Source organism: Miscanthus floridulus, chromosome 7, assembly GCF_019320115.1.
Source record: "Miscanthus floridulus cultivar M001 chromosome 7, ASM1932011v1, whole genome shotgun sequence".
Classification (NCBI taxonomy): Eukaryota; Viridiplantae; Streptophyta; class Magnoliopsida; order Poales; family Poaceae; genus Miscanthus; species Miscanthus floridulus.
The window spans coordinates 83,049,170-83,064,019 of record NC_089586.1 but is presented as its reverse complement, the minus strand read 5'-3'; the positions used below and the strand labels follow the sequence as shown (position 1 = coordinate 83,064,019).

Sequence of the window (14,850 nt, the reverse complement as noted above, 5' to 3'; positions counted from 1 at the left end):
ATCCTAAGAAAAGCATGATGAGCACTAGTAAAGCATTTGAGTTATTGCACATGGATTTGTTTGGGCCAACACAATACACTAGCATCGGTGGTAACAAATATGGCTTTGTGATAGTGGATGATTATACTAGATACACATGGATATTCTTTCTAGTGGATAAAAGTGATGTGTTTGCAACATTTAAATCTTTTGTCAAGGGCATTCACAATGAGTTTAAAACAACCATCAAGAGAGTTAGAAGTGATAATGGTAGTGAGTTCAAGAACACTAGAATTGATGAGTCGTGTGATGAATTTGGAATTAGACATCAATTCTTGGCCAAGTACACTCCACAATCAAATGGCCTTGTTGAGAGAAAAAATAGAACACTCATTGATATGGCAAGGTCTATGCTTAGTGAGTACAATGTGAGTCAATCTTTTTAGGCCAAAGCTATCAACACGGCTTGCTATTGTAGCAACCGCCTCTATTGTCACCCATTGAAAGAAAAGACACCATACAAGCTCTTGAATGGTAGAAAGCCCATCATTGCATATTTTCGGGTCTTTGCTTGCAAATGCTATATCTTGAAGAAAGGCACTAGATTGGGCAAGTTTGACAAGAAATGTGATGAAGGATTCCTACTTGGTTACTCCACTACAAGCAAAGCATATAGAGTTTAGAATTTGGATAGTGGTACTCTTGAGGAAGTTCATGATGTTGAATTTGATGAAACCAAGGGTTCACAAGAAGAGAATGAGAATTTGGAAGATGTTAGAGGCATTCAACTTTCAAATGCCATGAAGAACATGGATGTTGGTGAATTGAGGCCTAGGCAAGCAAATGATGATAAAGATGATCAAGTGCAAGTGCTCTCTAACTCAAATGTGCAAGATGATACAAATCAAGCTAGTACAAGTGGTTCTCATGACAATGAACAAAATCAAGTAGCTAGTACATCATCTCAACCCAATGATCAAGCAAGTGCAAGCAATCAAGTTCCATTGCTCCAACCAACAAATATTGCAAGTGATCATCCATTGGACACTATAATTGGTGATATTTCTAGAGGTGTCCAAACAAGATCAAGATTGGCTTCATTTTGTGAGCATTTCTCATTTGTGTTATCCATTGAACCAAAGAAGATAGATGAAGCATTGAAGGATGTTGATTGGGTAAATGCTATGCATAAAGAATTGAATAACTTCACAAGAAATCAAGTATGGGAATTAGTAGAGAGACCAAAGGGACACAATGTGATTAGAACCAAATGGGTCTTTTGAAACAAACAAGATCAAGATGGAATAGTAGTAAGGAACAAAGCAAGATTAGTAGCACAAGGCTATACACAAGTTGAAGGTCTTGACTTTAGAGAAATATATGCCCCAGTTGCTAGATTGGAAGCAATTAGAATCTTGCTAGCCTATGCTTGTGCCCACAACATCAAACTTTGTCAAATGGATGTCAAGAGTGCATTTCTCAATGGTTACGTCAATGAAGAAGTATATGTTAAGCAACCTCCCAGTTTTGAAGATGACAAGAAGCCCGACCATGTGTACAAGTTGAAGAAGGCATTATATGAATTGAAGCAAGCACCTAGAGCATGGTATGAGAGATTGAGGGACTTTCTACTCACTAAAGGGTTCATAATGGGCAAGGTTGACACCACTCTTTTCATCAAGAAGATTGGGAAAGATTTATTTGTGTTGCAAATCTATGTTGATGACATCATATTTAGATCAACCAATCAAGACTTTTGTGAAGAATTTGGAAAGATGATGGCTAATGAGTTTGAGATGTCCATGATTGGAGAGTTAAGTTACTTCCTTGGTCTTCAAATCAAGCAAATAAAGAATGGTACATTTGTGAGTCAAGGCAAGTATATCAAGGATATGATCAAGAAGTTTGGCATAAGTGATAGCAAAGCCATTAGCACACCAATGGGAACAAATGGCAACTTGGATAGTGATGCAAGTGGTAATATGGTGGATCAAAAATTGTATCGGTCTATGATTGGAAGCCTACTCTATGTGACCACATCAAGGCCGGATGTCATGTTTAGTGTATGCATGTGTGCAAGATTTAAAGCCTCTCCAAGAGAAAGTCATTTGAAGGCTACAAAGAGAATATTGAGGTACTTGAAGCATACACATAATGTTGGTTTGTGGTATCCTAAAGGAGCAAAGTTTGAACTAGTTGGTTACTCCGACTTGGATTATGCGGGATACAAGGTTGAAAGAAAGAGCACCTCGGGCACATGATTGATTGGCTCCCTCCTCGACATGGTGGTATAACTTTCTTGCTCACTCTCTTTACATTACCGCAAACTAGTTGTCAAGCTCTTTAGTGTAGCTAGTTGTGAGAGCTTGTTAGTTTGGTTAGTGTGGCTCTTTAGTTAGCTTTTGAGAGCACACTAACTTAGTGTAGTATCATAGCTATTGTGTGGATAGAAACTATATAAACTAGAATTGTGGTAGGTGGCTTGCTTTTTAGTAGGCTAGCACAACACTTACTTCACCTCATAATTGTCTAACCTATTTGTTAAGTGTTGTTGTAGAAATTTTTAATAGGCTATTCACCCCCTCTCTAGCCATTAGGACCTTTCACCCCACCGTGGATATTTCTCATCAACTGCTTTCCTTGTTCAATGGGGATGCAACGCTGCAGGATCCTAGTGTGGCTTCGCCTATAGAGCTCGCCCTCAATAATGACAAATGACTTGGCATGATGCGTGAGCCACTGAGCCTCCATTTGTCTGTCGACAACACCTCATGGAGGAGGTAGTCGAGGTAAGGCATCCTCTAGTCGGTCAGAGAGTCAGGCTCTATCGCTAGATCCTCGTCAAGCTCCATGACTTTAGGGTTAGATAGAGCCACCAGCTAGGTAGCCCCTGAGCCTAGGGCAGGTGGCCTATCACTGGTCTGTTCTGGATCCTTGTAGTAGACTAAGGGCTTATATTGATTGCTGGTGAAGATACCCGTCGGCACTGGCTCTCGGTCGGACGCTGTTTTCGCTAGCGTGTTGGCCACCTCGTTGAGATGCCTCAGGATGTGATTGAGCTCGAGACCATTGAACTTGTCCTCCAGCTAGTGCACTTCTTGATGAGGACATCACTTCTTCAGAGGTACCCGCTGATCCTTCAACCATCATGCAAGGTCCAATGACCTGGGCTCGAAAGCGACAACTTAATTTAGAGGTGAGCTCGTTCTTTAGCGATACTTTTCATACTTTTGAGAATAGACTACTACCTAATGATGTTATCTTGCTTAGGAACATTGGAGAGGGTCATGAAGGACTTAGAGGAAGTGGTGGAGGTGATGATGACCAGCAAGGACGTCCAACACAAGCCGGAGGCTCAGTCCAATAAGAATTTGAGTCTGCCTCGGCCTCTAGGACCAGTCTTCCTTAAACTGGTCACCTAGGACGCATCCGGACTCCGTTTTTGATGATCCACATATGGATGGAAAGATAATTTTATAAGGAAGCCAATCCAAGTGGTTTCATGTCAAAATCTATTCGAAATCAACAGTAATCATTGAAACAAGTCAGCATTCAGAATCTGCCAGGGTGCTGTGACACCTTCTTTTGGTCCGTTGGACCATGTATCGAGTTTGGGCCCATTAGGGGCGCGTCCAGGGGTCTTGCACGACTCTAGAGTCTTCATAAACAGCTGCCACCCCTCCATTAGGGTTTAGAGTTTTGCTTAGATTATTCTGTCAAGAACAGTTTCACCGTTCATCGGTTTGTGAGACCCCAACTTCATGAGATAATCATTCATCTGCAATTTGGTTGCGTTCTTTCTTGTTCTTACTTGTGTTCTTCATTACACAGGCAAGGATTAGCCTTCTTGGTGAGGTCAACCTGGTCCATAACTTGGTTGATAACCAGAGGAGCTGTGGGGCTAAGATTGCAGGGTTCGATCTTTCGATCTGAAGCCGGATCGGTGTGTCATTCTCCGCCACGACGATAGTTACCATCACCTAACGGAAGATCGGGATCCCCATCTCCATTAAGTGGTATCAGAGCTAAGGTATACCGTTAGGTTCACATTTATTCCCTAGTTTGAGTGTTTCGCATTCGTTCCATAGTCCAGTGCCATACTCATTTTTCCTGTCCTAGAACCTTCCGCGCCATAACCTTTGCATATTTCGGTTTCAGAGTCCGTCGTGTTGAGTTTGTGTCCTGGTCAAGGTCTTGTTGCTGGTTAGGTTGTGTTAGAGTCTAGTTTGTGTGTTTCCCCCATCGTTTCCATCAAATCTTTACTGTTGTGACAAATTTTGCGCACATTGTTCCCGTTGTCCTCTAATTCGGAGCCAATTCTTAAAACTGGTCTATTTTTCGCATACGAACTCCGATTTCGACGTTCCATATATCAAAATCGATCAGAAAAAAATTTCAAATCCATCCATCCCCTACTATGCTAGGGTTCAAAAATTTTAGATTGGTCAAAAAGTGGTCACAAGATCATCTTTTCGTGGTCACAAGGTTTTTGTCGATTTTGAGCAAGTTTTCTGAAAATTGCACAGGCCATGTCTTTTACTTGTTTGAGCTCATATTTTCTGTGGTTACTTCTTTTGTGCTCCTAAGTAAAGGAAAAATATCAAAAAAATAAAATAAAAAAGTCAAAATTTCCCAAAAAACAACGACAGCCCAAAAAATAGAAAAAAAGAGAGGGGCAAAAGAGGAACAATATCTAGAGGAGCATATAAAGAAGACCAAAGTGAGCTGTGTTAGCGTGTGTTGTCTGGTTCCTTGTTTGTGTTGCTGTTTCCATCCACCATACTTGTTTTTCATAAACCTATCACCTTGCTATCCACCATACTTTTATCACACACCTAGTACTTGGAACATTTTAGATCAGCAACAAGAACAAGTATTTTGGACTATAATTCAGCATTACTTTCTGTTACTGACTTGTGTGCCAGATATACATATTACTCTTTGTGTGCCTTCCATGCTCCACAAACTCTTTAGATCAGTACAGACAACGGGCCTTGCAATCTTGGTACCACTGCCTCACAGGTATCACGAACCAGCCACCGGTTGTATCATCCACTATTTGTGTTGGTAAGAACTTTGTAAGAGCTTGGTAAGACGCTTTCACTTGCTGTGAAAAGTGACACCACTACAACCATGTAGTCATTTGGTAGGGATAACTTTCACCTGTTTGTTCCTATTTTTGTGTTTTCAATGATAGGAGGTGAACAGACTGGAGATAACAATCCTAAGGGTTTCAACGAGTGTGTCAGTCAAGAGCAACTATAAGCTGTTGTAGAGGATGCCCAAAAAAGGATGAATGAGGCCATCAGGAAGGCCGTCACTGACGCACTCATTAAACTTAGCATTGGCAATAGCATGGAGAGATTGGACAAGCGAATTTCCACGCTAACCGACAAGGTTACTGAGTTGGAAACCTTTGTGGTGGGCAACAACGATGTCTCCGGCAACAATATTGATGGTCAAGACACGATGTATGATGCCAATGGGAACATAGGTCGAGCAGCTTTCCGACAAGAGAGATTACGACAACGTCTTTGCCGCAACACGATAGGTATGGGTGGTGTCCACCACCACCACCATCAAGGTAATAATCACCGTGTGCCCGATGATCCTTATGCTAAAATTAAGTTCACAATACCATCTTTTTCGGGTCATTATGATGCTAAGGTATATCTTGATTGGGAGATGACGGTAGAACAAAAGTTTAGTGCCCACCTTATACCTGAGCAGCATAGAGTTAGACAAGCTACTAGCGAGTTTAAGGATTTTGCCACTATTTGGTAGAATGGGCTAGCTGCATAGAATGCTTTACCTGGTACGTGGGAAGAACTTAAGGTAGCTATGCGTGATCGTTTTGTTCCTCCTTATCATAGAGACTTGCGTAAGAAATTGATGCATTTAGAACAAGGAGATAAATCTATACAGGATTATTATGGTGAGCTCCAAAAGGGATTGATGCGCTGTAGTGTTGTGGAGGGAAACGAAGATGCCATTTGTCATTTTTATTTGGGTTTGAGGCGTGAGATTCAGGACATTGTTGATTATAAAGAATTTAACACTGTCAACCAGTTGTTTCAGTTTGCCATGCTTGCAGAAAAGGAATTGCAGGGGCGTGAACAGCAGGGCAAGAGCAAGGTTAGCACCAGCACATACACGCCATGCTCAACACCATCTTTGGGGCTGACCAAGCCAACCACTTTTTGGGTGCCTCCCCTAGCAAGTAAGCGACCAGCAACCTCTAGAGTTTCTGCTACACCTAAGGCACCTCCCACACGGCCTTCAGATTCAGGTAAAAATTCTTTGCAGGTGCCTACCAAGAGTTCCTCATCCGTTGCATCGACGGGATGCACTTTGGGTATTTAGTGCCACCTCTGCCATGGCATTGGCCATATGCAGAAGGACTGCCCAAGTCAGTGGGCATATATTGCTACAAAAGATGGTTACATCAGCACCTCTGACATTGAGGATGAAGAAGACCAAGATGCAGATGAGGAGGATGGTGAAGTCCTTGGTGACAAGGCCACGGCGTCCTATAGGAGCATCATTGTACAACGGGTGCTCAGGTCACAAGTCCAGCAACCTGAGAAGCTACAATGCCATAACTTATTCCAGAGTTTCTTCGTCATCAGCGACTGTCGAGCATGTGTCATTATTGATGGAGGTAGCTGCAACAATTTGGTGAGTTCTGATTTGGTCAAGAAGCTTAGCTTGACCACACGCCCACACCCACGTCCATACCATATTCAGTGGCTAAATGATTCTGGTAAAGCAAAGGTAACACAAACTTGCAGAGTTTCATTTTCCATTGGTTCTTATGCTGATACTGTTGATTGTGATGTGGTACCTATGCAAGCTTGTTCACTCTTATTAGGTCATCCTTGGGAACATGATAATGATGCTACACACCATGGTAGAAGTAGTAAATACACTTTTGTGCATAAAGGAAAGAAAATTACTTTGGTACCTTTGACCCCTGCTCAAATTGTACAAGCTGATAGAGAACGCGCTGCTAGTTTGAATGATGTTTAATCTAAAAATCAGCAAGTTGCTAATTCTATTTTCCCACCTAAAAAGGATAAGTCTACATCTATTTCTAAGGATGAGGGGATTAAATTAAAGGGTGGTGTTATGCTTGCAACAAAATGTGACTTTGCTGAAATTTCTGATGATGATATTTGCTATGCAAACAAGCTATGTTTTCGCTTGATGATATTGTTAGCTCGGTACCTCCTGCTATCACTAACCTTTTGCAGGAGTATAAGGACATTTTTCCAGCTGAGATACCCCTAGGGCTACCACCTATGAGAGGGATAGAGCATCAAATCGATTTGATTCTGGGAGCAATCTTGCCCAACTATGCTGCCTATCGAACCAATCCCGAGGAGACTAAGGAAATTCAGTGGCAAGTCCAAGACCTATTGGACCACGGGTATGTATGTGAAAGCCTTAGTCCTTGTGCCGTTCCTATACTTTTGGTTCCTAAGAAAGATGGAACTTGGCGTATGTGTGTTGATTGTAGAGCCATCAATAATATTACTATTTGGTATCGTCATCCTATTCCTAGGCTAGACGACATGCTAGATGAGTTGTGTGGTTCTATAATTTTCACTAAGATTGACTTGCGAAGTGGCTACCACCAAATTAGAATGAAACTTGGAGATGAATGGAAAACTGCGTTTAAAACCAAATTCGGGTTGTATGAGTGGTTAGTAATGCCTTTTGGTTTGACAAATGCACCTAGCACTTTCATGAGCTTAATGAATGAGGTTTTAAGAGCTTTTATTGGACATTTTGTGGTAGTTTATTTTGATGATATATTGATTTACAGCAAGTCTTTTGATGAACATATGGATCACTTACGTGCTGTTTTTAATGCTTTACGTGATGCATGTCTATTTGGTAACCTTGAGAAGTGCATCTTTTGCACGGATCGAGTTTCTTTTCTTGGCTATGTTGTAACTCCATAGGGAATTGAGGTGGACAAGATGAAAATTGAAGCCATAAAGAGCTAGCCGGTTCCCCAAACCATGACACAGGTGAGGAGTTTTCTTGGTCTTGCAGGATTCTACCGCCGCTTTATCAAAGATTTTAGCACCATTGCTGCCCCATTGCTTGAGTTGACGAAGAAAGGAGTGGTGTTTCATTGGGGAGAGGCACAAGAGGAGTCCTTTAACACTTTGAAGGACAAGCTTACACACGCACCATTGCTGCAACTTCCAAATTTTGGTAAGACTTTTGAGCTAGAATGTGATGCTAGTGAAGTTGGCATTGGTGGTGTTTTGATGTAAGATGGTAAACCAATTGCTTACTTTAGTGAAAAATTGCATGGTCATGTTCTTAATTATTCCACGTATGATAAAGAATTATATGCACTTGTTCGTTCTTTAGAGACGTGGCATCATTATTTGTGGCTTAAAGAATTTATTATTTATTTTGATCATGAATCGCTTAAGTATCTTCGCTCTCAAAATAATCTAAATCGTAGGCATGCTAAATGGGTTGAATTTATTGAATCTTTTCCTTATATTATCAAACACAAGAAAGGGAAGGATAATGTGATTGCTGATGCTTTGTCTAGAAGATATACATTGCTGTCCCAACTTGATTGTCGGATTTATGGTCTTCAATCCATTAAAGAACAATATACACTTGATCCTGATTTTAAGGATGTGTTGCTTAATTGTAGAGAGGGACGCACATGGAATAAGTTTATGATCAGCGATGGGTTTTTGTTTAGAGCTAACCACCTATGCATTCCAGTTGGTTCCATTCGTCTTTTGTTGTTGCATGAGGCACATGGAGGCGGATTGATGGGACATTTTGGTGCCAAGAAGACAGAGGAGGTGCTGTCCACACACTTCTTTTGGCCAATGATGAGGCGAGATGTAGAGCGGTACGTGGCTCGGTGTGCCACTTGTCAAAAAGCTAAGTCACTGTTGAATCCACATGGTTTGTATATGCCTCTTCCTGTTCCTTCTACTCCTTGGGCTGATATATCTATGGATTTTATGTTGGGTTTGCCAAGGACTAAGAGGGGGAGGGATAGTTGTGGTGGTTGATCGTTTTTCTAAGATGGCACATTTTATTCCTTGTCATAAGAGCGACGATGCTGTTCATATTGCTAACCTTTTCTTTCAAGAAATCGTTCGCTTGCATGGTATGCCTTCTACTATTGTTTCAGATCACGACGTAAAATTCTTGAGTCATTTTTGGCACACGTTGTGGAATAAATTGGGGACTAAGCTATTGTTTTCTATAACATGTCATCCCCAAATTGATGGGCAAGCTGAGGTTGTGAATCGAACATTGTCCACCATGTTGAGAGCAATTTTGAAGCGCAATTTGAAGATGTGGAAAGAGTGTTTGCCGCATGTGGAGTTTGCATATAACAGGGCGGAACATTCCACCACCAAGGTAAGTCCTTTTCAGGTAGTGTATGGTTTTAACCCCTGTGCTCCTATTGATCTTTTACCTTTACCTACCACTGAGAGAATACATAGTGATGCTAGAGAGCGTGCTGATTTTATTCGTAAGTTGCATGAAACAACTAAAGCAAATATTAAAAGAATGAATGAAAAGTATAGAATTACTGGTAGTAAAGGTAGAAAAAAGATTAAACTTGAACTGGGTGATTTGGTGTGGTTACATTTGAGAAAAGATAGATTTCCTGAGCTGCGTAAGTCTAAATTAATGCCAAGAGCAGCTGGTCCTTATAAGATCATTGAGAAAATAAATGATAATGCCTACAAACTTGAGTTGCCACCCGAGTTTGGGGTTAGTCCCACCTTTAACATTGCAGATTTGAAACCTTATTTGGGAGAAGAAGATGAGCTTGAGTCGAGGACAACTCCATTTCAAGAGGGGGAGGATGATGAGGACATCACTCCTTCGGATATACCCGCTGATCCTCCAACCGTCATGCAAGGTCCAATGACCCAGGCTCAAATGCATCAACTCAATTTAGAGGATGATGATGACATCACTCCTTCATAAGAGTGACGATGCTATTCATATTGTTGACCTTTTCTTTCAAGAAATCATTCGCTTGCATGGTATGCCTTCTACTATTGTTTCAGATTGTGATGCAAAATTCTTGAGTCATTTTTGGCGCATGTTGTGGAATAAATTGGGGACCAAGCTACTATTTTCCACAACATGTCATCCCCAAACTGATGGGCAAACTGAGGTTGTGAATCGAACATTGTCCACCATGTTGAGAGCCATTTTGAAGCGCAATTTGAAGATGTGGGAAGAGTGTTTGCCGCATGTGGAGTTTGCATATAACAGGGCGGAACATTCCACCACCAAGGTAAGTCCTTTTCAGGTAGTGTATGGTTTTAACCCACGTGCTCCTATTGATCTTTTGCCTTTACCTACCACTGAGAGAATACATAGTAATGCTAGAGAGTGTGCTGATTTTATTTGTAAGTTGCACGAAACAACTAAAGCAAATATTGAAAGAATGAATGAAAAGTATAGATTGCTGGTAGTAAAGGTAGAAAAGAGATTAAACTTGAACCGGGTGATTTGGTTTGGTTACATTTGAGAAAAGATAGATTTCCTGAGCTGTATAAGTCTAAATTAATGCCAAAAGCAGCTGGTCCTTATAAGATCATTGAGAAAATAAATGATAATGTCTACAAACTTGAATTGCCACCCGAGTTTGGGGTTAGTCCCACCTTTAACATTGCAGATTTGAAACCTTATTTGGGAGAAGAAGATGAGCTTGAGTCGAGGACGACTCCAATTCAAGAGGGGGATGATGATGAGGACATCACTTCTTCAGAGGTACCCACTGATCCTCCAACTATCATGCAAGGTCCAATGACCCGGGCTCGAAAGCGACAACTCAATTTAGAGGTGAGCTCGTTCTTAAGCGATACTTTTCATACTTTTGAGAATAGACTACTACCTAATGATGTTATCTTGCTTAGGAACATTGGAGAGGGTCATGAAGGAATTAGAGGAAGTGGTGGAGGTGATGATGACCAGCAAGGACATCCAACACAAGCCGGAGGCCTAGTCCAACAAGAATTCGAGTCTGCCTCGGCCTCCAGGACCAGTCTACCTTAAACTGGTCACCCAAGACGCATCCGGACTCCATTTTCAATGATCCACATATGGATGGAAATATAATTTGATATGGAAGCCAATACAAGTGGTTTCATGTCAAAAGCTATTCGAAATCAATAGGAATCGTCGAAACAAGTCAGCATCCAAAATCTACCAGGGTGTTGCGACACCATCTTTTGGTCCGTTGGACCATGTATCAAGTTTGGGCCCATTAGGAGCGCATCCAGGGGTCTTGCACAACCCTAGAGTCTTCATAAACAGCTGTCACCCCTCCATTAGGGTTTGGGGTTTTGCTTAGATTATTCTGTCAAGAACAGTTTCGCCGTTCATCGGTTTGTGAGACCCCAACTTCATGAGATAATCATTCATGTGCAATTTGGTTGCGTTCTTTCTTGTTCTTGCTTGTGTTCTTCGTTGCACAGGCAAGGATTAGCCTTCTTGGCAAGGTCAACCTAGTCCGTGACTTGGTTGATAACCATAGGAGCTGTGGTGCTAAGATTGCAGGGTTCGATCTTTTGATCTGAAGCCAGATCAGTGTGTCATTCTCTGCCACGACAATAGTTACCATCACCCGATGAAAGATTGGGATCCCCATCTCCATTACTTCTCAATAATATGTAGCCATCTTGGCATTGTGGTAACTTGATTCCTTCATAACTTGGTCAATGACCAGTTGGAGTCGCTCCGAATGTCAAGCCATCGGATACTCAACTCGATGGTGATATGCAGACCATTAAGAGTGCCTCATACTTGGCCACATTGTTGGAGGAGAGGAGATGAATACGAACCATGTACCTCATGCATACCTCGATGGGCGAAACAAAGACCAGCCCCACGCCAGCGCATTTCTTCATCAGCGATCCATCGAAGTACATCGTCTAGTACTCTTGGTCGACGACTGCTGGTGGCATTTGGATCTTGGTCCATTCTGCAACGAAATTAGCCAGCACTTGGGACTTGATGGCCATCTAAGGGGCATATGAAATGCCTTGACCCCTTAGCTCAAGTGCCCACTTTGTGATTCTTCCTATGGCATCCTAGTTTTGGATGACCTTGCCGAGAGGAAAGGACATCACGACCATCACCGGATGTGACTCGAAGTAGTGACGCAACTTTCTCTTGGCGATAAGGATGGCATACAGGAGTTTCTGGATTTAGGGGTAGCGAGTCTTGGAATCGGACAAGACCTCGCTAATGAAGTACATGGGATGCTACAATTTAAGGGTGTGTCCCTCTTCTTCTTGCTCTACCACCAGGGCAGCGCTGACCACTTGTGTGGTGGCCATAATGTAGAGCAGAAGCAGTTCCCCATCGGTTGGGGTGACTAGGATCGGGGCCTTCGTCAGGAGTTGCTTGACCTTGTCAAGTGCCTCCTAGGCCTCGGGTGTCCATTCAAAGTAGTCACCCTTCTTTAGAAGCCGATAGAGGGGGAGACCTCATTCGCCGAGGCGTGAGATAAAGCGATTGAGCGTGGCGAGGCACCCTATAACTCGCTGTACCCCCTTTATGTTCTGAATCGGGCCCATCCTCATGATGGCCAAGATCTTCTCAGGGTTGGTTTCGATGCTGCACTTAGAGACGATAAAACCTAGCAGCATACCCCTTGGGACCCTGAAAATGCACTTCTCGGGGTTGAGTTTGATACCGTTTGCTTAGAGTTTCGCGAAGATCAACTCTAGGTTGGCTATGACCTGGTCAGTCAGTTTGGATTTGACCGCGATGTCATCAATGTAGGCCTCGATGGTCTACCCAATGAGATCCCTAAAACACTTGAGCATGCAGTGTTGGTACATAGCCCTAGTGTTCTTCAGGCCAAATGGCATTGTGACGTAGTAGAACGATCCGAATAGGGTGATAAAAGATGTCATGAGCTAGTTAGACTCTTTCATCATGATTTGATGGTACCCAGAGTATGCATCAAGGAAGCAAAGTGTTTCGCACCTTGAGGTTGAGTTGACTACTTGGTCTATGAGTGGCAAAGGAAACAGATCCTTTGGACACGCTTTGTTGAGACCCATGTAGCCAACAAACATTCTCCATTTCCAACTCTTTTTTCATACAAGAATGGGATTGGCTAACCACTTGGGGTGGTATACTTCCTTGATGAACCTTGCCACCAAAAGCTTTGCAATCTCCTCGCTGATGGCCCTATGTTTCTCCTTGTCGAAGCAACACAGGCATTGTTTCACTAGCTTGGAGCCTGGCCTGATCTTGAAGGCATGCTCGGTGACTTCTCTCAGAATGCCTGGCATGTCCGAGGGTCTCCATGCAAAGATGTCTCTGTTGGTGCAGAGGAAGTCAGCGAGTGTGCTTTCCTATTTGGAGGAAAGCATGGTGCCAAAGCGGACCACTTTACCCTCAGAGCCACTAGGGTCTATGAGGACCTCCTTGGCATCCTCTACAGGCTTGAAAGATCTGGCCAACCATTTAGGGTTGGGTGCTTCTTCGATGACCTCCTCCCTGATGGCCGCAAGCTCTTTGGAGGCGACAATTGCCACGACATGTTCGTAGCACTCGACCTCGCACTCGTAGACGCACTGGAAGGAGGTGCCGATCGTGATGACCCCACATGGACTCAGCATCTTCAACTTTAGATAGGTGTAGTTGGGGACGACCATGAACTTCGTGTAGCATGGACGTCCTAGGATGGAGTGGTAGTCCCATGGAACCCGACTACCTCGAAGGTAAGGGTCTCCATCCTATAATTGGTCAGATTCCCGAAGGTGACAGTTAGATCGATCTGCCCAAGTGGCATAGCTTGCTTTCTAAGCATGATGTCGTGGAAAGGTGCCCCGATCGGCCAGAAGCATGATCAATCGATACCCATGGCATCAAACGTTTCAGCGTACATAATGTTGAGGCCGATGCCTCCATCCATCAGCACCTAGGTGAGCCGCTTCATGCCGATGATTGGGTTGACCATGAGCGGGTATCTTCTCAACTATGGGACACTTTCTGAGTGGTCGGTCTGATCAAAGGTTATGGAGGACTCTGACCATCGAAGGAAGGAAGGCGCGGCCGGCTCAGCCGTATAGATCTCATAGCGCACAAGCTTCTAGTAGCACTTGGAGTCATAGGCCATCGACCCTCCAAAGATCATTAGGCAGCCATCCACCATAAAAAATTTGTCATCCATCCCTCGACATTGTCAACAGTCGGCTTGAGCTCCTTCCTATGCTCCCCCTTGTTAGAGTCTTCGGACAAGAACCGCTTCATGAGGACATAGTCCTTATATAGGTGCTTGATGGGGAAAGCATGGTTTAGGCATGGCTCTTCGAGCAGCTTCTCGAAGTGGTATGCAGTACCCTCGGTGGGCTTCCGACCCCTCTTGCGGTCGGTAGTGGCCACGAGCGAGCCCTCGTGCCGCTGCTTGTTCTTCTTATTGGGCCGGTTGGAGGCACCTTCGCTGGCTACCTCATCCCGCTTTGCCTTGCCCTTAGGGCAGTTGAAAATTGCCCCAACCACCTCCTCGCCCGAGCCGTAGCTAGTGGCGATGTCGAGGAGCCCCTTGGTGGTTCATGGGCCTTACGTCCCAGCTTATGAACCGAGCAGTTTGGATCAGCGCATCCTACTCCTTGCGCAGCCGAGCGACAGCCGCAACATCTAGGCTTGCCCTTTTCTCTAGGGCCGCGAGCGTCTCCTTGGCCTCTAGCTTCAGATCCCTTTCTTTCTCAACCTTGCCTAGAAGGTCAAGGATCCGCTAGCGAGTTTTAGCATCCTTCTAGAGCAACTCATTCTACTCCTTCCCGACCCTGGCGGCTTCTTCGTCATCCTTCCATGACCTCGCCGATAGGGCCT

General features: G+C 43.5%; 1 protein-coding gene across 1 annotated transcript; it reads right to left on the bottom strand.

Annotated features, from left to right (window-relative positions):
* Positions 1-13,367: 13,367 nt before the first annotated feature.
* Positions 13,368-13,670, bottom strand: LOC136465758 (uncharacterized). Its single transcript, XM_066464368.1, has one exon. The coding sequence runs from the start codon at positions 13,668-13,670 to the stop codon at positions 13,368-13,370; it is 303 nt and encodes a 100-aa protein (XP_066320465.1).
* Positions 13,671-14,850: the final 1,180 nt, after the last annotated feature.

Excerpts from the sequence above, each read along its gene's own strand:
- LOC136465758 (XM_066464368.1), bottom strand. The coding sequence starts at position 13,670 with ATGGTCGTCCCCAACTACACCTATCTAAAGTTGAAGATGCTGAGTCCA.